We start from the raw sequence: 24107 nt of genomic DNA on the forward strand, positions 1-24107 counted from the left end.
TCCCACAAACAGATTTCTTTGCATATCTACAGGCTCGCCACTTTATAAACAATGACATTAGGTTTCCTCAAGATGGATCTCGTCTTGGGCATTTGGAAAAGACTATTATGCATTTTACTAAGAAAAAAGGCTTGATTTCATACTTTTATGACACTTTTCTGAGTCATGAAAAACACAACGTGGACAGTGTTGCAAGGCGATGGGAAAGGGACTTCCAAACAGAGTATGAAAAAGAATGTTGGTCTCAATGCATTCAAAACTCTATTTTCATAAGTAATAGATACAAAGAGATGCAGTATAGGATTCTTCATAAGCAACATAGAACACCTGAAATCTTAAACAAATTCGATCCCAGCAAGTCCCCATTATGCATTAAATGCAAAAAGGAAATTGGTACCTACATACACTGTTTCTGGGAATGCCCCAATATTGCTAGATTTTGATCCTATGTGGCTAAAGAATTGAGTTCAATTATGAAGCTGTAAAGATCCTGGACAATTTCTATTAGGGCTGCCATCAAAATTTAGAGTATTGGATCCTGGTAGAGCCAAGCTACTTAGTAAGCTTCTCTGCGTAGCTAGAAAATGCATTCTGTTCAATTGGATTCATGAGAAACCTCCATCAGTAACCCAATGGTATAGAGAAATCTACAGAGTTCTTCCGATGGAAAGACTCATTGCCAAATTAAAAAATAGAGAAGATAACTTCATGAAAATGTGGTGGCCTCTCATAGACCATTTGCCCAGGGATCTATCTGCCTTGATTTATAAAGGAAGCGATTATTTGGATTTTAGACCCCCAGCTGTACTCTTGCAGTTTACCTTCTGATGTGCTTGGTGTGTGCTCTGTGTACTACACAATATAACTTTTTTATATTTACATAGTAACTGTGTTGTATCTATAGATGTGTCGATTGCCCTTTTCTTTTTCTTTTTTTTTCTTTTGTTTTTGATTTATACCTTTTATGTTAATATTGAAAATCAATAAAATATTATTATGAAAAAAAAGAAATCGGTGCATTTGGATGTTGGAATAAAAGGAAATGCAGCATAACTGGGAAAAACTCAAAATTTGACTAAAGATGAAAGAGTTTCTGAATCTTTTTCATGAATAAATGTTTGAAGCAGCCATGCAGTGCAGCTGAACTGAGGGTCTTTTACAGTTAGAGTCACTTTGCTTCTCACTGCATGAAACGTCACACAGTATGTATATTTCATGTGTGTTTGAGCGTTCGTCTGTTCCAGCCGCAGATGTATATTCATGACACCCATTTGTTTCTTTGATGTCTCCACACTCGTTAGTCACTGCGGCGAAGGTTCGGCTCCAGCTGCGTGCAAAGACAGGACGATGGACTGGCTTTTATGTAAATGATGTTCTACATGAAGAAAAACAGTTAAATATTTCACATAAACGGGATTGATGAATACATCACTCTCTCTGCAACAGCCTCGGCTGCAGCGAGGAGCCTTTCTGCACGTTCCTGGAGCCCGACTATAAGCATCAAGGATGTCGGCCAGTGATCACAGTCAGCGGTCCGGGTTCACCCCGGAGGCGCTGGACGAGGTTGTGGTCACAGCTTTGTCATGCCAGTCAAGCTTTCTCACAACCAAATGTAATGAAGATGACCTTGTTCAAGGAGGCACATGGAGGCCGAGGGGGAAAAGCTGAAAAGCTGAAAACCAGACTGAAATGAAGACACTTCAAAAGAGCCACACATACAGTAGAATGTTACATAACTAATATTTATAGTTACTGAAGTGAAAACTAAAAAAAAAAAGCCCCACTCAGCCAAAACAGAGCCCGAATTATAGAAAAGGATTAAGATAAACTGGTGTCAAAAAGAGTTCAATTAAAGATTTCCAGCCCCTGAGTCGGGCTGTGAGGTTACCTTTAGCAGGGTCTCTGGTCTCAGACTGTAATTAGCTCATTAAGGAAGTCCAGATGCTGCACAATTTCAAAGTTTGATAAGTTACAGCAACAATTCGCAGCCACGGTGCCCTCTGAGCAGCCGTCTGGCACGCTGAGAAACACGGAAAACAACACTTGTTACCCACAAATCAGGCTGCAGAACCACTGAGCCGTCGGGGGCCCCGGGCTGATGAAATGGGGGGTAACAAAAGGAAAGGTGGAGGCCAAGTTGAACATTATCTCTGAATAGTTTACATGGTTGCTTGGAAGTCCAACGAGAGCCCCCCTATGGCTGCAAGACCACCATGACAATTTAACAGATGTGTTGAAATGAGTAAGTAGACTTTACAACCAGGGTTGGGGATCGATTCAAATGTCAAGAATCGATTCGACTCCGACTCTTAAGTTTCAGAATCGATTATCAAGATTTTATCCGATTCGATTCCGATATTGATTTGGGTTACTGTTAATAAAACAGTTTTTTGAACTGTTGCATGAATTATATGACTGTAGTTATGCAACATATTAATACTAGTATTATATTGAGATTCAACAGCAAGTATTGGCAGCTAATGATGCTGTAAGGACCAATCAGCTCCCAGAATGCTGATAGAACTGCTTTCAGAAACATCGTTTGGGTCAGAATTATCAAACAGATCCAGGGCACCAAACAGAGGACGTAGGAAATCGGTTTTATTTTTTCCCACATTCCGTTTAAATTTTTTCCATTTTTGGTCTATTTCGGTTTTTAATTTTTGAGAATTTGGTTTTTAGCATTTTAGGCAAATGTAACCCCAAGACAGTATATAAAGTAATGAAATATAGACAATTTATGTCATTATAACTGAAAACTTTAATGTTTTCATACCTTTAAACATATTTAAAGACAAAAACATGGCACCACTTACTCTTGTGTCCAACAAAACATCAAAACATTCCTTTTTTGGGCATAAACAAAAAAATACCAAAAGTTGTAATAATGGGGGGAAAAAAAAAAATCGATCTTTAGGCATACTAATCGATTTTTAGTAATTTATATGAGAATCGATTTTGAATCGGAAAATCGATTTTTTTCAACACAGGCCGATTTACAACCTGAGATTATCAGGTTAAATCCTCACAAAAAAAAAGATTTGTGTCTAAAATACAATAATAATTGTAAACAAGCCTCAAAATCAATACTGGACTTCCTCAAAAGTCAGGAGCAGGAGGTTTAGGAAAGGCCCGGACCGACACTCCCCTACAGGATCTCGCAGAACGGACAGACTTCAGCGGTAAAAATAGATGAAAATAACCCCCCCAAAATGACTGAAAGACTCATTTGGCTGTAAAAATAAAAATTTAACAAGCTTCTCTTGCCTAAATTTTGCATGCCATGGCACTCCTACAAGAGGAAACAACTACATTAGTAAAGCGGGTCGAAAATAAACTGAGAAGCAGCGCTGCCAAATCTAATTGATGTTTAGAAAGGATCTGCATTTTGTTCCCACATAAATGGTTTAGCGGTTGACTTTTACAGTCTAAATGACAGGAGCAAAATCCTGGTGAAAGAAGGGAAACGGGAGCTTCTGGCATGAAAACTCAGAAGCAGACCAGTGGACAATTAAAAAAAGAAAAAGGACTGAGAGCTAATCGAAACTCACAAAAACACATATTTACACGCGTAACTTCCCCCGAAAGCCCTCCGGCGAAGGCCTCGCCTCGACCACATAATGACAAGCATTTCTAGCCCTCCTATCTCCTCATCTTATCTACTTCAAAAGCAGCGCTTCATTAAAGCCGCCATCCATCAGAGCAGGGGGGGGGGGCCGCGAGGAATGCGTCTCCGAAACGCTGGCGGGGGCACGTGGGGTCGTGGACATGTGGATCAGCGTGACGGGACGGACGTCACACCTCTCCCTCCGTCCTCTGGCTGCGCGCCGTCTCCACGTCTCCTCCACTCAGGATCAACCAACTTCAACAACAAGACACAAAACGACCAGAAGGACGAGTGCAAACCCAACTTATAAGAGAGGAAGGGAACGTCTCAGGACCTGGCATGCAGAAGTTGATGTTCAAAAAAGTGGTTTTCAGTAGATAAACATGTGGATTAATGCTACTTTACATGATGTTTGTTAGGGCTGGGCGATATATCGAGATTTTAATATATATCAATATATTTTCAAACGCGATATGGTACGAGACAATATCGTTTATATCAATTTAAATTTTTTTTTTTTTTTTTTTTTTTAGGATTTTGATATAGTTTGTTTTGTGACAAATTGACTTGAATGTTTTATTTGAGATTTGTACAAATGTTTTGTTATTTGCACAACTGTCAACCTCAATGGAAAAGTCTGCCTGTTACTGTCTACATTGTATTAATTGCACAGTGTATTTTAATTTAATTGTTATGCAGGAAAGGGATATTTGTTTTGTTTTATTCAAGAAGCATTTTTATTCTATATATGCAAGCAGTTTATTTTTATTTCATTTGTTTTATACATTTTGATATTGTGCAGACCTCTGTTATTAAAGGTACCTGTGTGACATTTGGCACGAGGCTTTGTATTAAAACTGACTGTTTTTTTAAGGGTTTGCCTCAGAAAAAATGAAGCTAACAGAGATGCTATGCTATAATGCTTTGGGGGAAACCCCAATTATGGCACAGAAAAAAATATCGATATATATCAAGTATCGCCATTCAGCTAGAAAATATCGAGACATGACTTTTGGTCCATATCGCCCAGCCCTAATACCTGTGTTATTTTTGATTTCAGTCTGCATTTATAAGGTGAAAAGTCTTCATTTCTGACCTCCGTGGACTTGAGAAGTCATGATGAACACAAAAACATGCAGCAGCAAGGCCTCCTGGGACCATCTATCCTCCATAAACATTGCAGTCTTTTGCACACAAAGTTATTCATAAACAATAAAGTCAGAGGCAAAGATTGTGTAATAAGCAGCTCTGGAACATTCTGATGTCCAATCCATCCCAGATTCATAATTAATAGAGGATCGGGTCTCCGAGGACCCACTCTGACCCGAGTCCCGCAGACCGAAGGTAAATGTCTGCGAGTATCGGTCCCGGTCCTCGCTGCCAAGCCTCTTGCTGAATCTGGCAGCCGGACTGAGATGAAAACCCAGAACGGTGAAACACGACCACCGGGGCTCCACCGCGTCTTTGGAGAACCTGTCAAATGTCGGCACCGCAGCAGCGCAGCGATGCCACAAAACACCCGGAGCGCCTGGAACGCGGAGGCCTGAGTCATAGCTCTGCAGCTGGAAGTGGTGCACGTGTGTTTACACGGCAGCTCCGACTGACCCATCTCAGAACTAATCAGGAACTTCTGTTCTTTCCGTTAGTTTTTTTTCCTCTGTCACATATTTTTCCGCATCTGTCATTATTCCATACGTCCTGAAAGTGAAGCCGATGGAGCAGCTGTGGCTCCGGCGCTCTGGAAGCGGCCTGAAAACTGACAAAAGAAACCCCACTGTGCTTTTTACGGGCTGTTTAATGACTTAATTAGCTATTTATTATTGTATGCACTTGTGAACAACTTAAGTGCACCAACTTTAAAGAGGACGGCTCATATGCAAGTAAATCATAGCTACTTTACTTTACAGATGTTTACTATCTGAATAAAGGATGCAACCTGCAGGACGCTATTTCTGCAGTGGTAGAAGTAAATGTCGTCCTTTGATTGAAGAGCCTTTTCCACCGTCATCCATTGTTACAGCAGGACACATGAGGGATAAAAGATGCTCCCACGGGGTGATAACAGATACGGTGCGGTCTCAGATATGAGAGCAGGGGCAGGAGAACACGATAAAGAGCTAGAGGAGTATGGGAGCCCGAGCGTCCGTCTCTGGAGAGGAGAGGAGCGAGGAGGGAGATTGGAGAGCGAACTGAGTGATGGAGAGGAAGCCAAAGAGATATTGACAAGAGAATCCGGGGCACCAGATGGAGGGAGGAAGACGGAGAGGGACAGCGAGAGATTGGAGACTCAGATAAAAAGCGAGGATTTTAAGTCAGGGAGGAACAAAGAGAGACGGAGGCTTAAGAGTGCAGGAAAGAGATGGAGTATGCGTGTGTGTTTGCATGTTGGCAAGGGAGAAGGTCCCAGTCTCTTGGCAGGATGCGGTAGCGGAGCTTGGCCCGGACCCTAATGGAGATGTAAGAAGCTTCTAAATTCAATCACACACACACACACACACACACACACACACAGACACACACACACTCTTGTTCTTTCACACCTCCAGCCCGTCTCCATCAGTCTGGCTCCAGACAACCTCGGTGCACTGACGCCACTGTTAAACCAAAACTAAAGCAAAACTTGTGTGCTAAAGTTCCCTAAATTAGTCACGCTGAACACTGCGTTTACACAACCGGGTTTCTGGGGTTGTTTTAAAGTCACTCAGCCCATAAATACCGTACACCAACCCAAATTTGTGTTCGTTTTTGTCCATTTACAGTTAGCAGGTGAAAATACGACTGGAAAGTTGGATTTTGAAAAAAAAGACAACTGTTTCGTTCAGGTGTTTTGTTTTCTACCTAAAAAAAAAAAACATAATTGGACTGAAACAATCTAAATGAAATAACATCCACATGCAAGGGTTGTTAATGAGAAACCTGAAGAAGAAGAAAAAGTCACTTCTAAGTTACTGCGCGACCTCACAAAATTACAGATTCACAAAGCTTAGTAAAGTGTATTTAGTTTCCCAGTTATGATCTGGAAATGAATAGTTCCTGTTTGTTATTATTCACAACAAAACTGTAAAATAGGAGGAACAAGGCGAACAAGGACGCCTTCTTCACTAAGCTGATGTGAAACAGAGGAACTGAACCGTCCACCGGCTGGATGAAACCTTACTTACTTCGGTGTTTCACACAGTCGGCGGCCCAAATGCAGACGGAGCCACATATTTTATAAGAAATTATCAAGTCCAGAATTCTTCTGTCACTTTATTGTGGCTCGCTCCGATTGTCGAGTGTGGTGGTGCGAGTTCTCCGTGTGGAAGCTGTACGCACGCAAGGGTTACAGAGCGTTCACGTCCATATTTACAGGACTTTTGCACGGACGCACAAAGCTGTACGACCCGTCTCTTAAAATCTACGCCCCATGAACAGGAACTGAGAAACCGAGCAGCTTCTCATCAATGCAACGCCACATGTAGTGTGGTTTTTTTTTTTTTTTATAGTTGCATACATGAAAACTACTAAATCACTACAAAATAAAAATACAAAAAATGGATTTAGTATAGGAAGAAAAAATTAAATAAAAACCTACATGACCAGGGCGTTTGGGCGTTCAAGGACGCCCAAACCTTTTCGTGTCACCATGTTGTGCTGAGGCTGTTGTGTTGCTCGCTACCGCCACACGTGGCGGAAACTGGGATTACAGGACTGGACGAAGCTAGTTATTTAGCACGTTAACTCTGCAGAAATGTTAGCAGCCAAATATATCGTCATTATTGTCGTTTCTTTCTTGCTGTTTATAGGTTATTTTGGGATGTTTTAACCTACAATCTTATACACTGCTCCTTCAAGAGCTCAACAAAACGGTATCAACACAGTAAAAGCCAAATAAATATCATAATGCGACAGTAAAAAAAAAAAAACCTAATGCACCAACATTTACATGACAGTCCTGCTCGATTTTCTTGTGTCTCATGTAAATGTGTATCTCAAAAGTAGTTTGCGTGGTGAATGTTTATGGAGCTAGAACAGTCTCATAATTCGCAAATGCACACACCGTTTCACAAATACACAGTACAAAATTCACAAATGCACAGACCGATCCGGAAATGCCGACGGCTCTGGTTGAACGGCCCGACAAACCATCTCCGATCGCGCTGTTTTCTTTACCAGGATCACATGAAAAGCAGAGCAGTGATCTCCTCTCCATCCCGTGTTGCTGTCTTGTTTATTTATCTTTACTCCACCAACTTGAAATATTAATCATTTTTCTAAGTGAACGGCGCTAACGCAGTTAAAAAAGCAGGTGTATCCGCCCCTTTAATCTGATTGGTTTACGAGTAAGTCGTGTTTTATCCACTGCTCTGCGTCCCCCACGTGGGGTGCGCTCTTATGATTGGCTGAAACAAAGGAAGACATCTGATTGGTTGTGCAAATACGTGTTAAAAAAAACGTATTTGTGGATTGAGTCACGTCAGGGGAGTCTCAAAAGTCACACGCAAATCCAGCGCAGCTCACAGACAAAAGACGTTTGTAAATCAGGTTATATTTGTGCATCAAAAATACATTTGTATATCTTGTCCTACGCACGTGTGAATTGTTCTGTGCATTTGTGAAACTTGTCCTGTGCATTTGTGAAACGCTGTGTGCATTTGTGAAATGGTGTGTGCATTTGCGAATTATGAGACTGTTTTAGCTCCATAAATGTTTCAGTATACTAATAATTATCAAAGAAGGCAGCACTCAAGAAGTTTTTTCTTTTTCCAAATAACACAAACTATAAAACTGTAATAAGGTTTAGTCAATATCTTGCAAACCAATACAACTCATAAATAATGAACCATCATGAATAGACTAACAGCAGCGTCTCCCATGTGACCGGTGACACACAAGTCGTGTGTGTGTGTGTGTGTGTGTGTGTGTGTGTGTGTGTGTGTGTGTGTGTGCAGGTCTTGATATCCCTGCATTCCCCAGAGTTGACCTTTGAACCACTTCAGATTTCCAGCACCACATGTGGCTCTCAGCTCCCCCCATCAGTTCTCAGCCTCACTGCAAACAACTCGGACACGACTCTCTCACACAGACACAGCTAGCCAGACTCCTTTGATTAGAAAAAAATGCATGTTAAAAAAAGTAAAAATGTATATAAGAAAGAAAGAAAGGAATGATGTGGATTTGTGTGTTGAATGTGAAGGACACCGCCTCCAGGCTCTGAGCCGAGCTCGGATGCTGCAAGTCCCACGTAACCGACAAACCACCACGACAGACCAAACCACCCGTGTGACAAACACCGCCGACGCCTCCCTAGAACCGTAAACAACCTTTGTTGCTCGTCCCAATGTCGTCGCCACAAAGGTTGGAGTTATCCAACCTCGTTCCTGTGATACTGCTGAAAGAGACGCCGAGTTAAATGAATGAATAGATCCACTTTTGCATAATTTAACTTTGTTTTTCCTCTACTTGAGAATCCCTGGCAGGTCAAAGTGACCCGGCAGCAGGCCGAGATGATGCGGCCGGGACTAAATCCTGCATCTCTGTTGATCACACCACCAGCTTTCACACTTTTCCCCACTGAAACGCACGCGTGGGAGCTGCAACGACCAACCGAAAGCATTGGCCCTCAAGTGCCAGGCTGCTTTGGAAAACTTCTGAAAAGCTCTGCGGTTTCCAGAAACAAACACTTGGACATGGACCGGAGGTTTCCTTCTCGCAGGATGACACGAGAAGGGATCGCAGCACACCACACATACACAGATCCCACCCCCCACCGCCAGCTATAAAGGAAAGATTCGCCACAAGCAGGGGGAATAAATCAGAAAATAAACACCAGTGAGACCGCCTCTGAGGATGCCAAATAAAACAAAGAGTCCATTCAGGACTTGTTCTGTGTGTATACGTGCAATCTAGTCCTCTGGGATCCACGCTTGTTTGTTCGGTCCACAAACAGGCAAGAACAAGACTCTCTTCCCTCAACGTTACATGTGAGAGTCCGTGTTTATGCATCCTCCCAACTCCATCACAGACAAGCACACACTTATCCTCATTTACACTACAAGATAAAAGCGGTGATCAGATGTTCAGCATCGCCGCTATAAACGCTCGCTGCAGAGCTTTTTAAAGACAAACGGCCGTTCGGATGATTTACCCGTCACAACAATCTCATGTGAAGATGAAAAGATAAATACTCATTAGACTTGTATGTTTCATCATTTTTAAAAGAGAAGAATCTGTCAGTCTGTTTTAATATCCCACGCAGAGACCAGAAAAATAATCAAATCCCATAAATAAGTCAGGTTTCCACCGGTACAGAACGTACCAGGGCAGCGAACTGCTGGTTAATAATGAAACAAAAGATACTATTTGGATGGATTTCCCTTCCCGTCCCTTTCCCTTATCTTCTTTTTGAGGAATTAAAAGATAAAGTACCATTAGCTATGTTGCAATAAATGCTGATGAAATGCAGCCAGACTGGTATCAGGACCAGGACTGACGTGAATGAGCAGCTAATCCATCGATCAGGTACAGTATGACCACTCCAGAAAAAACCTTTTTACATCATCACAAAATAAAAAAAAGTCTTGTTACAAGTCATATTTATTCAGTCACGAGTCATAAAACAGACTTTGTGCAGATAAAATACTGAGTTTCAACTCTTAGCTTGTAAATGTTGGTAGTTGTGATGCAACAGAGCTGAAAAAGACACTAAATTCAAAACAACACCATCAACTATTCAAACAATGAAGGCCACGGCTACATTTAGTAGCGTTACATCGACTAATCGTACCACGCATCCAACCAGGCCGCGACTATTTTAAGATTTATTTTGCTTTCCCAGCAGCAAAGAGACCTACAAACCCGGTCACCGGCCGCGTGGAGCAACGGGTCATCCACAAAGAAATGACCCATTAAACAGCGATGAGCTCATCCAGCATTGATTTTCCACTGCGTGTGTTGCTGTGCAGCTCCGTGCACCACAGATCTGCAGCGCAGGATCGTCTTCCCGGCATCCTGTGCTGCGTATGTCGGCGTCGGCGTCCGTGTCCCGCTAGTATGACTCTCCCAGCAAACGCAGCGCTACCTCATGACTCAGGAATGCCATGAATGGCTGAGAGGCCTTAAGATGGGAAACTCTGCATTTATTCCCGGAGATCATTCCCACCACGTTAGCCTGCTCTGCTCTCACTCCCGCTGCTGCGACCTCGCCGCTGACCCGCTCGCCTGCAGGAGTGGAAACGGCTCTCCATCAGGAGGTGTGTCGCAGACACATTAACACTCGTGTCTCCAACCACATGGATGAGTGTGAGTGTGTGTGTGTGTGTGTGTGTGTGTGTGTGTGTGTGTGTGTGTGTGTGTGCACATGCAGCCCACCCAGCGTTGGAGAGTCTTGATCCAATAAAAGCTAAGTGCGTGTAGCAGCGTGGACATAACTCACCGACAATAAGCTGCAGACATCATTTCCACCCGCCACTTGTCTGCTGACCTCCCCTCCGGTCAAACCCGGTTCACTCACTCCTTGATTTGAATTTACAGCACTCTTTGTTCAAGTTAAAGCTTAAAATGCAACTTTAAACTCTCTTTAAAGTTCCATCGCAAATTTTTCTGTAAATTGCATGTCAAAATATATTACTACTACTACTACTACTACTGTCATTTAGCAGACACTTTTATCCAAAGCGACTTACATCTGAGAGAACAACACAGGCACAAAATCACATATTCAAATATTTACAACGTTGATATGTTAAAATGCCCTAGAAAAAAATACAGACAAAAGTCAATATGCAGATTTGAATAGCTGTGTTTTTAATTGCTTGAAGAGGCTCAAGGTAATCGCAAAATCATCACCATGCCAACCAGAAAAGAAAGAAAAAAAAAAGAATTCTATGATGATGAAGGCCAAGACTTGTCTCGCCATCGCCACAACATTACCGAGGTCTGGTAAGTTTATCAAGCTGCCGTCTCCAAGGTTACATCCGTGCTTTTAAACTTAAGGAAAAAAGAAAATAAGAAAGACGACTGATACATGTTGTTTTGGTCGGGACTGAGAATGGGCCAGTGTCGTCAGATGAAGAGACCCTGCAGGGGGAAAGTTGTGTCGTGCGTGTCCTGCTCCTCCCTCAGAGAAGAAAATGATCTGCCCAACCACAAACATATCTGCAGCAACTCGTCCTGGAGCGCCGATGCCAGTACGCAGCTGAGACTCTGGGCAGTTTCAGCAGAGTCGTCCAGCATGAGACACTTCCAACAGTACTTGCTTTGGATGAACTTTGAAGAGGAGACAATGACCCTGTGATAAAAGCTCTGCACTTACATCCCTTAACTTTATCTCAAGACCACTAGTCTGTTCATCATTCAGCCAGTCAAGTGAATATCATGGAGTACTTCTTGTTGCAAATATCCACTCTCAACACATGCGCAACGCTTCCTCTCCACAATCACAATACCGAAGTCCTCAAGTCCAGACAGAGGATCACTTCCAGTGACAGATGAGTTACATATACTGTACATGCATAGTGTCCTCATGATCTCTCAGCACCGTGGAAACATGTTTGTACACTTGTTGCTGCAAAATTCCAGGATTGGTGATCGCTAAATGCACGTCTCAAGACTCTAATATGGTAACCCAGAAGGCAATGGGTGATGTCTAACTTACTTTGACCATTTTTTTCTTTATGCAAAGTCTAGAAGTGTGACTTGCCTACAAGGAATACGTAGCAACTCTGAGGCAGTAACAAGGAATTGTGATGCTTTCGAGTAGCGTGTTACCGTGTAGCTGACTACGCTGTTTCCACACCATCCAGGCATTTATACAATAGATAATAATAGCGATAATATGCAGTAGCTGATATATTCTTTTAGCAAAATCAGGGCAAAGCCGCGATGTAGTGTGTGAACGCGTCAGGGGAGATGTAGTAGTTCATTGCATCAGCAGAGATCTGCAGTTGCATCAGCAGCAATCCAAAACGTGAGCACAAAGTACAACTAAATCCAGTAAGAGTGTCATTTTCTCAACAGGATAGTGGACGTGTGAAACAAATATCATGGAAAACCATCAAAACCTGTCCACATGGCGAACATACAGCCACAGTTATTAAAATAAAAAGATAAAGTCCTGCTGCAACAACTGTTACATCACACACACACACGATAAACGGTTTATATTTCATACTGAAATAATATTTTCCAGCAAGCCAACAAGTTCCACTTGCATCCTCTACATTATCTCAGAGTGTTATTGTTAGATAAGAAAGAAAAGATACTCAAAGACGACATTAAACACAGTTCAAGTGATCCACCGGGAAACTGCACTATGTTCTTTAATACTTATCCCTCTTTAGATGTGTCATTTAAACAACAGGAGCTGCAGAAATCACGACCAATTACAGAAAACGTGACTCGCATATCGATGCCGACTCAATCCGGCTGCAGGTTGGATGAAAATATCTCCAAAAAGCTCCCGTTGCTTTAGGTTTGGAGAGCATAAAGCGAAGCTTCAATAAGCCAAGTTCACATGAACTGAACGGCATCTAGATTAAGTTGTCATTAATTTCATGGAGTTCAGATCTTGGTCAGGATGATTACTGGGAGCCTCAGCGAGGCGGTAGACGCAGGACGGCTCCAGTCCAGTCGTGAGTCGCTGTGGTGGAGAGCCCGGGGCGGTTTGTCCTCCCTGACGCCCCCGTCTTTGATCTCCTAAATCACCTGGCTTAGTCTGGACCTGAGCACAGAGGGAGAGGCCCAGGAAGCCCGTCCTGACCTCCACTGTTGTTCTAGCAACCTAATCAAAGCCTTTCTGGGAGCTCTTTCAAGTTTATGGTCAGTCACTTCCAGGATTCAATCATACTGATCTTTAAAAGATTTCATTTGATCAGACTGTTCGTCAACATCGACATCTATGCAATAAATCAAAGGTCACACACTAATTTAACTGAAATACCAGTTTCAAAAATAAAGCAAACAAACACCCAAACAGCATTTCCTCATTTTGCTTACATCCTCATTCCTAAAGTTGAAACCAGAAGTGATGCTGCAAATGATTTACGTATCAAGAATCAGACCGTTTGACCCCACATCCAAAACACCTCTTCATGAAATCCAGCATTTGTTTGCTACTTATCCTCCATCTGGGAGGCGCATGAATGCAGGTTGTTTCCCAGCTTGATCATCCGGCCTGTCAGGCCTCCGAGGCGTGATGGGAAAAGACACAGCGCTCTACAAACGCCCACGCCGTGATCAATGTGACGATAAAAGTCCACTAATGTCAGTGGGGTGATGGAAAAACTCCCATTTCACAATTTGCACAATTTTCACATTTCACAACTTTGGAGCTTTTATTTTGAAACGGCTCCTTTCTGTAAATAAATAAATGATAGGCCAGACTGAAAGTTGGAAACGCTTACATTATCAGAGAGTCAGTGTGTCACTACACCATGATAGTGAACCTGAAGGTACTGTGTGTGTTCAGGATGCAGAACCTGCCCTGGACGTGCAAACCTTTCCCGGCAGCAGGAGAGGACAGGAGACACAATGGCTCTTTACAAATTCTCTCTGCAAAACCATCTGCACTTGAGTTGTATTTGGCTCCCAGCCTGCAGCAGTTTTCACTTAATTTGTATTTGCATTCTGCAAATACAAATTCTCTTCACTTTGCATAAGAGACTTCATTTCACCCCCCCTTGCTCCATGCAGCAAGCTGCTGCAGCTCCTGAAACAACTCATTATCTCAGATGTTGCTGTTGATACAGGCTGTACAGTCTGTCCTGCAGACGAGATAAGTGAGCACACTGCAAAAACTAACCAGGAATATCTGTCTTATTTCTAGTTAAAATGTCACATTTTTAGTCAAAAAATCTCATTACACTTAAAACAAGAGTCATTACCAAAAACATAACTTGTTATTTGACCATTTTCACCTGTTTCAAGTAAATTTTCACTTGAAATAAGTAGAAAGATCTGCCAGTGGGACTAGATTTATCTTCTCATTACAAGCAAAAAAAATAAATCTTGTTCCACTGGCAGATTTTTCTACTTATTTTAAGTGAAAATGTACTTGAAACAGGTGAAAATTGTTGTTTTTTTCCAGTGATGAGTCTTGTTTTAAGTGTAATGAGATTTTTTTTTGACTAAAAATGAGATCTTATTACAAGCAAAAAAATATTGTTCCACTGGCAGATTTTTCTACTTATTTTAAGTGAAAATCTACTTGAAACAGGTGAAAATTGTTGTTTTTTCCAGTGATGAGTCTTGTTTTAAGTGTTGTTTTTTATTTTTTTTGACTAAAAATTAGACATTTTAACTGGAAATAAGACAAATATTCTTGTTAAGATTTGTAGTTTTTGCAGTGCACTGAGCTCGGCTGCAGCTACTTTGTGCATGATGGGAACCCCTGGCTGTCAGGAATCCCCTCCTTCACCAGGGAGGTGGGGGGAATGAAGGGAGGCTGCTTACCTCAGTAGGTTGGGGAGAGGGATGGAGCCGGAACCGGACCCCAGTATTCCTTTCTTCCCAGTCAACAGTTTCTCCACCAGAGCAACATTCCCAGTGCGAGCCGCCTCCAGCAGGTCCTGCTCCTTCCCCATCCTGGACACAAGTTTGGAACAATGGGGCGATGCAAACCCGAGAAATCTCCCATAAAAGCCTCCTCCTCCTCCCCTCCGACTCTTCGTTCACTGCGGGATGAGGGGATGCATGTGAACCAGGGGGGGGATCCTCTCACTGCATGCTGCAGCTGCAGCTGCAGGAATGTGTGGTTGATGCTGCAGTCAGACCTCCCCTCCGGGAGCTCCTGCAGGTCTCTCCCCGCAGATGCGCACCGGTCCCCGGCGTCCGCCTCGGGGAAACCCCGCAGGCAAGTTACGAAATAAGGAGAGAAAACCTTAGCAAAAGAAAAAAGTCCAACTCCGTATGAGTCCCAGAGGAGGCTCCTGCCCCGGCTGAAGGTTTGGTTTGTAAGTGGAGGAGGTGAAACTCCTGCTCCCAGCCCGCTGCCACCTCCTCACCGCGAACCTACCGCACTGGCCGCTGCACATCAGGCTCTGCGAGGAGCAGCTGGTTAAGGTAACAGCACCAAGGAGGGGCTTCCGGTTAGGCTTTTCAAAATAAAGACACAGCTATGTTAAACCTAAATTATGGTTCCGCGTTAAATCGACGCAGAGCCTATGCCGTAGGCCAGTGGTTCCCAACCTTTTTTCCTTGGAGCCCCCACTACTTGTGTCTAAGAACAGCCGGCCCCCCCGACCCGTATGTGTACTAGCACCAATAGAGTAAAGTGATTCGTTAAAAATCTTTAATTGAAAAAAAATTAACATTAATTATGTTTTTTTTATACATTTTTCTTTGGTTTACCCTGTATACATATGACTTTGTCTTTCTCACCTTCATTTTGCGTCACCAATTTAAAATATGCACAGAAAATAATTGCAAGGACATAAAATAATTTCTGAAAAATGTCTCTTTTAATATGAGAGCAAAGACTTTTAACATTTTTCCTTTAACAACCTGTCGGAGTAGTAGTATGATTAAATGTTAAATAATGATATAATAATAGGTTATTAAGTTTTTATCCTGCTAAATAACTTAGAAATATATTTTGGTCATTTTAAAATACTACGTGGGTTTATACAGACTTGGATTACAGTATTTCATTAGGTGTGTTATTATGATTTTTTTATTTATTTAACATGCGCAAATACTGCCGTAGGCTACAGTGTAGGGTAAGCAGCGACGCGCACCGTATGGTGCCGCGTACCCTACGCCGTAGGCTCTGCGTTGGTGTACGCGGAACCATAAATCAGCCTTTAAAGGGGCCCTATTATGAAAAACATGTTTTTTCTTGCTTTAACATATATAAAGTGGTCTCCCCTCAGCCTGCCAACTCAGAGAAGGAGGAAAGCAACCAAATTCTGCAGTGTCTGTACAGCCGCCTGGATGAGCCGTCCAGTGTGATGTGGCTTCTACGAGCCGTTCAGATTCTGCTGATTTTCGTTACGTAACCAAAATGCAAACCACGCCCACAACTATAAAAGCGTGTAACTGCATTCCAATATTGCATATTGCAATATAAAATAAAGCAATGGAATTGATTTTGTTGCTGACACTCGCTCGCATCGAATGCAGTTAGGACACGGTGTAACTCCGCCGGCCGGAGCTTCTGCCATTTTTTCATAGCGGTGTATCGCGTCATTCAGGCAGCCAATCGGCACAGAGCCTCATTATCATAGCCCCGCCCACTCAGAATCCCGCATAGATAATGAGGTTAGAGAATGAGATGATAAAGACATGGTTCAGAGGCTGAATTTCTAATTTATTTAGCAAAAACAATCAAAAGCTTGTTTTTAAGACATTAAAGGCCTGTTTAAAATAAGGATTAGATGCCATAATAGGTCCCCTTTAATTAGTAAGTTAGTAAGTAAAGTTTATTTATAGGCTATAGCGCTTTTCACAGACATTTGTCACAAAGTGCTTTACAGAATAAAAACAGTTTACAGCAATACAATATGATATGATATAAATACTTTATTACAGACAAAAGGTTCCATATACAATACTTAAAAATACATAAAAAGTACAGGTCACACATTAAAATACATGCAAACATCTGTTCCAATGTTTCCATAGTCCAGATGTGTACCTTGTATCATTCCATTTGATGTTAGTGAGTGCAATATTAGACAATTTTCTGACTCATGGAGTCGACACATACATTTAAACATAAAATTCCTCAGCAAAGCATGGAAGGTGGGGACACAACAATTAACACAAATAAAGTCCTTGCACTTGTCCATCTTGGAAGCTTAAGGAGGATCCTGAACGCATCATTATACCTGCAACTTCTTTAGCTTGGCGGTGGTATAATTACACCAAAGGTGAGCTGTGTAAAGAGGTGTACAATAGGCTCTGAATAGATTTACTGCAGCTTTGCACATATGGAATCTATAGGCAAGCATATTGGCCTGAGCATAGAGCTTACAGCACTGACGCTGGATGTCATCATCATCACAAAGATCCTCATTTATGATGTGACCCAAATGAAATACATAGAATACATGATAGAAAAGAAAAAACATAAAATAATTTAAAACAATGCAGTTTAGATAAAAGCCTGTTTAGAAAGGTAGGTTTTTAGTTGGCTTTTAAAAGAGCTCACAGACACAATAAATCTAAAAGTTGCAGGCAGAGCATTCCAAAATTTAGCGGCCATAACCTTGAAAGCTCGGTCACCACAATTCTTTCCACGAGTCAGTTAGGGCCCTATTGTATCTGTAATGTTTGACATGATTGTTTTAGTTTCTCTTTATCTGACGAATGTACCTCGAAAAAGGAAAAGAAAAACGTGTATCTATATTCTTGATTTACCATTTGGTCGCATCATGATCCAGTTGCATCAACCCTTCTTCCCCACATACTGAGGCTCCAACACACTCACCATGTCAAATAGACGGTCACACATCACTCCTATACTTAAATCTCTCCACTGGCTCCCGGTTTAATTTAGAATACAGTTTAAAATCCTCACCCACAGAGCACTGCATGGTCAGGCCCCCCCCTTATATAACTGACCTACTGGAACTGTATTCACCAGCTCGTCCGCTCAGATCAAATATGCAGAACTTACTGGCTTTCCCTCGCACCCACCTCAAGACTCGGGGGGGACCGAGCTTTCAAGGTTATGGCCGCTAAATTTTGGAATGCTCTGCCTGAAACTTTTAGGTCTATTGAGTCTGTGAGATTGTTTAAAAGCCAACTAAAAACCTACCTTTTTAAACAGGCTTTTATTTAGGGCAAGGCAAGTTTATTTGTATAGCACAATTCAACACAAAGTAATTCAAAGTGCTTTACATCAACATTAAAAGCTGCAAGACATAATTAAAACATAAATAACAAATAAAATGAAAAAAAATTATAAGAAAAGAGGTAAAATAATAAAAAGCACAAGTTGTTAAAAAGTAAGGGCAGTAGAGTACAGCAGGTACATCTCATTCTTACAATGGCAAGAATTACGTTTCTATACGGTCAAAACATACAAATATAAACTGCATTGTTTTAAGTTATTTTTATGTTTTTTTTCTTTTCTATCATGTATTCTATGTATTTTATTGCTCTAAACTGTTTTTATTCTGTAAAGCACTTTGTGGCAAATGTCTGTGAAAAGCACTATATAAATAAACTTTACTTACTTACTTACTTACTTACTTACTGTCAAGACCCCTTAAAACTGTAATTTTTATTTTATGTTATCTTCTTTTTTTTTTAACTGCTTGTAACAAAAACTTGTCTCGTCTGTTTTGTTTTTTGGACACAAAAGGACGATGGTTGTCGAGGAATATTCAAATGTTGCAGGAGATGACTTCCAGCTGTTTTTGCACCAAGATAAAATTAAACTTGTTTACTTATTTGGACAGGCGAAGCTTCGGATCTGCTGCACTACAGAACTTCCCACACCACGTTACAAAAGTCAGTAGATCTGAAGTTGTACAGCTACCTAACTTTATATCTACTAATAGCTGCCGTGCACTAGCCTGGTGATCAGTATTATCCGGCGTTAACTCGGGATGTTAGTGGAGATTAACATGAACTAATTTCTCTGAAAGAAAGGCTGTGTTGCTGCATTTGTCTGAACTCAGGTGTTACTCTTGCTCAACAGCCATTGGCTCATATGTTTGAGGGGCGGGTCTTACCCAAAGGTCAGCCAGGAACCTGAACCCAAACCCAGGGGTGGAAACTCACTTAGGTTTGTTTCTTGTTGGTGTGGAAATCATCAAACAAGGGCTTATGTTGATCCAAAATGTAGGAAAACATAAATTCTTGACTCAGGGTGACTCAAAACTGAATTTAATTTAGAAAATAAATAAAAATGTGGCAAGAATTGAAAAACCACTGGATTATAAGTAACCCAGCTTTGCTTTGTACTACAACTGACAAAATTTGAACTGAAGAGGACACACTGTGGACTATTTTTATTTATGAAATCAATTAAAATGAGTTCATTGCTCGGAGGAAGCTACTGCCAACCATAATCATTAGCAATCTAGCAAACACGTAAGCTTGATTTAAAATCTACTTGTAACAGGATTGGTTATGCAGAAAAAAAAGAAAAGTGAAAGGATTTTTATTTTTTGTACTATTTTTTTCTTTCACATATTTTTTAAAAACAACCATCATTTTGAGTTGCTCCGTTCCTTTAAGTTCCTGCCATGATGCTCTTTGTTGTTTTTTTATTTATTAGTTTTTTCCAGCCCAAGTTAATATTCTGTTAAAAATTCAAACTAACGAACACAAACCGCTTTTATTTTGAAAGTAACGCAGCCGGGCTTCCGTTCCTCTCCCAGCTTGAAGTAAGAGACTCACTACATTCTGGGCGTGGATAACAATGCTACAACATCAGCAGGGGAGTATGCATCTGCTAGTATCTCTATTTAAAATAAATAAATAATACCTGTTGTTGCCACTTTCATACATCATAGTCGCGCATGCGCCCTTGTGGTCTGCGCTGGGACTGTACTCCCTGCACATCTGGCGCAGCTGCAGCTGAATGAATCTGGAAACAGGTGAGATCCCAAAATACCTATCCAATCATGTCAGAGCAGGGGGCCTGTGAATTATTCACGATGACGGCGGGAGTGGAAATCTAATGTGTTTTGACAGCCTGGGAAACGGATGGACACCTCAACACCCCCATCTCTCTCTTTCTCTCTCCTCTTTTGTTGCATGCAGAGACCTGCAGGATGCCTTCACCCTGCTGCTTGGAAATGAGGGGGAAATATTCCCTTCAAGAGGTCCTCCTGTCAGACTTCTTACCTCCAATTTAAATTAATTAATTGAATACATTTTATGTTTATGTGTTTTATGAAAAGCACTTTGTGTTAAATTTTTTGTATGAAAGGTGCTTTACAAATAAAGTTTGATTTGATTTGAATAGAAATAAGAACTTGTACTTGATTAGCATGGTTTTACACTGATACAAATATTGTGCTTGATCTACTTAAAAAAAACAAGTCAACTTTTTGCATGAGATTATGTAGATCAAGAAAGACTAGTCTTTGTATAAACTACCTAATTTTTTGTATGTAAATAATACATTTTGCAAGTACAGTCAACTTAATTATGTTAAGTTTACTTTATTTATCAAAATTAGGTTGACTTTAAAAAGAAAAAAAAAGAAAAATAAAATAAAAAATAATAAAAAATTCAGTTGACTTTACTTGCAAATGAATTTTGTACATACTAAATATTAAGTAGTTTATACAAAGAGACTAGTCTTTGTCGTCTTCTTGATCTACATAATAATCTCATGCGAAAAAGTTGCCTTCATTTTTTTTTAAAGTAGATCAAGCAAGATATTTTTTACTGTGGTGTTCTACTTAAAAAAATAAAGCATGTTTCATCTAAACCTTGGTCAATCTGTCCAATAGATTAAAATTGTTAAAGGAAAAGTAAATACAACAAGATCATTGCTTGTTCGTGTGTAAATGAAATGATTGCCTAGGATTACATAAATACTGCTTGTTAAGGAAAAAATGCACAATGTCTTGTTTTTTGAACAAATGCAGATTAAGTTCAAAATTAGATGTATTCATGTAAAGCAACAAACTTCATTTGTAATTGTTAATATCACGAATTTAAATATGTTATATTTACATGCGCTTAGATTTATTTTTTTCAGTGTACCGGCTGAGACAAAACATTTCTTTTATGATTAATTCACCTGCCTGCTTTTTTTTTGTCTATAGTCAAAAAGGAATTTAAAAAGTTTATGAGATACAGTTCTGCAATTGTGAGGCCTCACAAATAAGAATGTCTGATGCTCTGCAGGACTTCAGATTTCACAGTCAGTATTTGTTTCCCGCCGTCAGTTGAGGAATAGAGACGCTGTCCACAAAAACGCCTCCCCGTTCAGACAGAATTATGATTTTTCCGTCAGCAGCATCATCACTCCCGGTGTTGGTGATTACGTGACGCCACCCGGTGACAGATGTGGGTCAAGCCTGGACCTGCAGGATTAGCTCCCACGGTTGCAGCCAGAGCTGAGGCAGCAGGGTGGGACGTTTGCTTTTGAGGGTCATTTAAACAAAAGATATCGCTGAAACAAAAGTCCCTGAAGTTGTTATTCACTGATTTAGAAGCTTTGAATGTCTTTTGAATACCCTTTTATTTTGTGAGATATTCACATCATTGTTAATAAGCTTTAAATCTCAAGATCTTTGAGTTGGGAAGACTTTCCTCCACACAATCAGGACTGGATTTTGCCCGATTTTTCACAGTTTGCTTGTATATTTTGTGCTCAGTCTTCCAGAAAGGTTCACTAGGGGCCAAGTATCCCTGCCGATTGTTGTTGAATTGTGCCAACGTTTCAAGCAACGCACTCCTGAGGAGCTTTGCACACGACTGGTCTTAAGGGACACCAACGATGGAGACGTCCTCTCCAAGACTGGCCTCTTTTGGAGTGCAGATATGAGGTAAATACAAAAGGTGAGTTGGGTTCAGGTTGGGGGAATGCCATCGTCCTGGTTGAGTGTGATGATGGGAATGCAACACTCAGACCTCCACCAACAGTCTATCAAAGTGACACAAGAATCAATACTGCTGCCGGAAGGCAGAATGTCTCCTGTCACTTTAGGTTTCTGCAAGTCTGCATGAAGAGAATCAACCCTGGGCGGCATTAGACCTTTAAATAAGAAGAATCATTAGTTAGCTGTGAACAATATCTACATGTTAGATTTTAAGACCTGAACAGAAACCAATTCAAACATCAGAGACCTAGATTCATCCGAGGAAGAGTCGAATCAAATCAGTGTTTCTTTGATGCTTTAAATGTTAAAGGTCCATCCTGAGACTGGACACGTTTTCCTTAACCCTTGTGCTGTCTTTGGGTCAAGGGAGGGTGAAGGGAGAAAAGATGGAAGGGAGGAAGGAGGAAAGGAAGTAAGGAAGGGAGAAAAGATGGAAGGGAGGAAAGAAGGAAGTAAGGGAAAAGGAGAAAAGAAGGAAGGAAGTAGGGAAAGGGAGTAAGGAAGGGAGAAAAATGGAAGAGAGGAAAGAAGGAAGTAAGTAAGGAAGAAAGGAGAAAAGAAGGAAGGAAGTAGGAAAGGGAGTAAGGAAGGGAGGAAAGATGGAAGGGAGGAAAGAAGGGAGTAAGGAAGAAAGGAGAAAAGAAGGAAGTAGGAAAGGGAGTAAGGAAGGGAGGAAAGATGGAAGGGAGGAAAGAAGGAGAAAAGGAGGAAGTAGGAAAGGGAGTAAGGAAGGGAGGAAAGATGGAAGGAATGGATAAAATAAGGAAAGAAGGAAGGAAAAGCAAAGAAGGTAATAAAGGAACGAATGACGAAAGGGAGGTAGGAAGAAAAAGGAGTAAAGGAGGGTAAAAAAGGAGGAAAAGAGGAAAGGAAGGAGAGAGCATGGCAGGAGGAAAGAAGGATAGAAGAATTGGGTCATTTTGACCCAAAGACAGTACAAGGGTTAAGTAAACAGGTTTTGGGGGTTTCGTCATCATACACCTTCACTCAGGAGGTGCAGCAGAGCTCCCAGGTCCCAGGTCTCACTCCTCTTGAGGCCTCCCAGTCACTCCATGGCTTTCATCCGGGGATCATTCATCTGCACCACACTTTGACGCGTCTTTCTCCTGTTCACCCTCCATCGGGAGCTCCTGCTCTGGGGCAAAAGTTGTTGTACTGATACGATCCGGTGGAGAATTGGAGCATTAGGTTCACATTTTTGTCCGGGAGCTGTGTCTCTGCACTGCAGCAGGGCTCCGGCTTGGAAACAAACCAGGAGCCAGACGATGAAACGGCAAACAGATCTGCAGATCTCTGCCCCCCCACCGCTTGTTGGACGCGCACTCTGCTGGAACCTGATGCCACTCTTTCATCCTTCTCCCACAATGCAGCTGGTTGCTGGCACGCGCCCTTCAAACTGAAGGTGAAACAAATGTAAAGCACCTTTTGAGCGTCGTAAATGAACAACCCCAGTGGTTTCTGAAGCCTTTGATGCAGGTGAGAGTTTCGAGTCACGCGATCGACCGCGACCCTGCAAACTTATTAAAAGTGCAGCTGAAAACATCCAGTTTCTGCAGTAACGTCTGGTCCTTGGAGCTCACTAAACACCACCCTGGTGGCTCGTTTTGGCTCGACTAAAGGCAGGAACGAGCAGTTACCTGAATGCTCGGGCAGAAAGTGAGAGAGCTGCTGTAATTAACACTTCAGGAACGTGTTTAATCGCAGCTTGAATCGCAGATTCTGGTTTCGTTTCTCCCGGTAACCATTTCCAAAGTTATTGATGGAGGCAGGACGACTGGCCTGCAAACAGAAAAGTTGATCTTTCTGATTAATTAAAAGCGTACTTTTGTATATTTAAGTATCCAATTTATGTGCTTTTATGTGTATATGCTTTAAATTTCACTCAAAGAATATTTTTGGATGGAATTGACGATGACCTTTTAAAGACAAAGTGATCCATTTAATTAATTGTTAATTAATTAAAAAGAGTAACGTCGAGGTGAAACCTTTAAAATTGACTCAGCTTTTTT

The 24107-nt window shown here is 41.4% G+C and overlaps 1 protein-coding gene across 1 annotated transcript in view; it reads right to left on the minus strand.

The window, feature by feature from the left end:
• The window catches only part of anks1b (ankyrin repeat and sterile alpha motif domain containing 1B), a 277955-nt gene extending 262364 nt beyond the window's left edge, over positions 1-15591 (minus strand). Inside the window, exon 1 of the mRNA XM_061715033.1 lies at positions 15038-15591. Within this exon, the coding sequence (XP_061571017.1) occupies positions 15038-15168 (131 nt within the window). The 5' untranslated portion in view covers positions 15169-15591. The remainder of the gene's footprint in view (positions 1-15037) is intronic.
• Positions 15592-24107: the final 8516 nt, after the last annotated feature.

This window comes from Cololabis saira, chromosome 23 (genome assembly GCF_033807715.1).
Source record: "Cololabis saira isolate AMF1-May2022 chromosome 23, fColSai1.1, whole genome shotgun sequence".
NCBI lineage: Eukaryota > Metazoa > Chordata > Actinopteri > Beloniformes > Belonidae > Cololabis > Cololabis saira.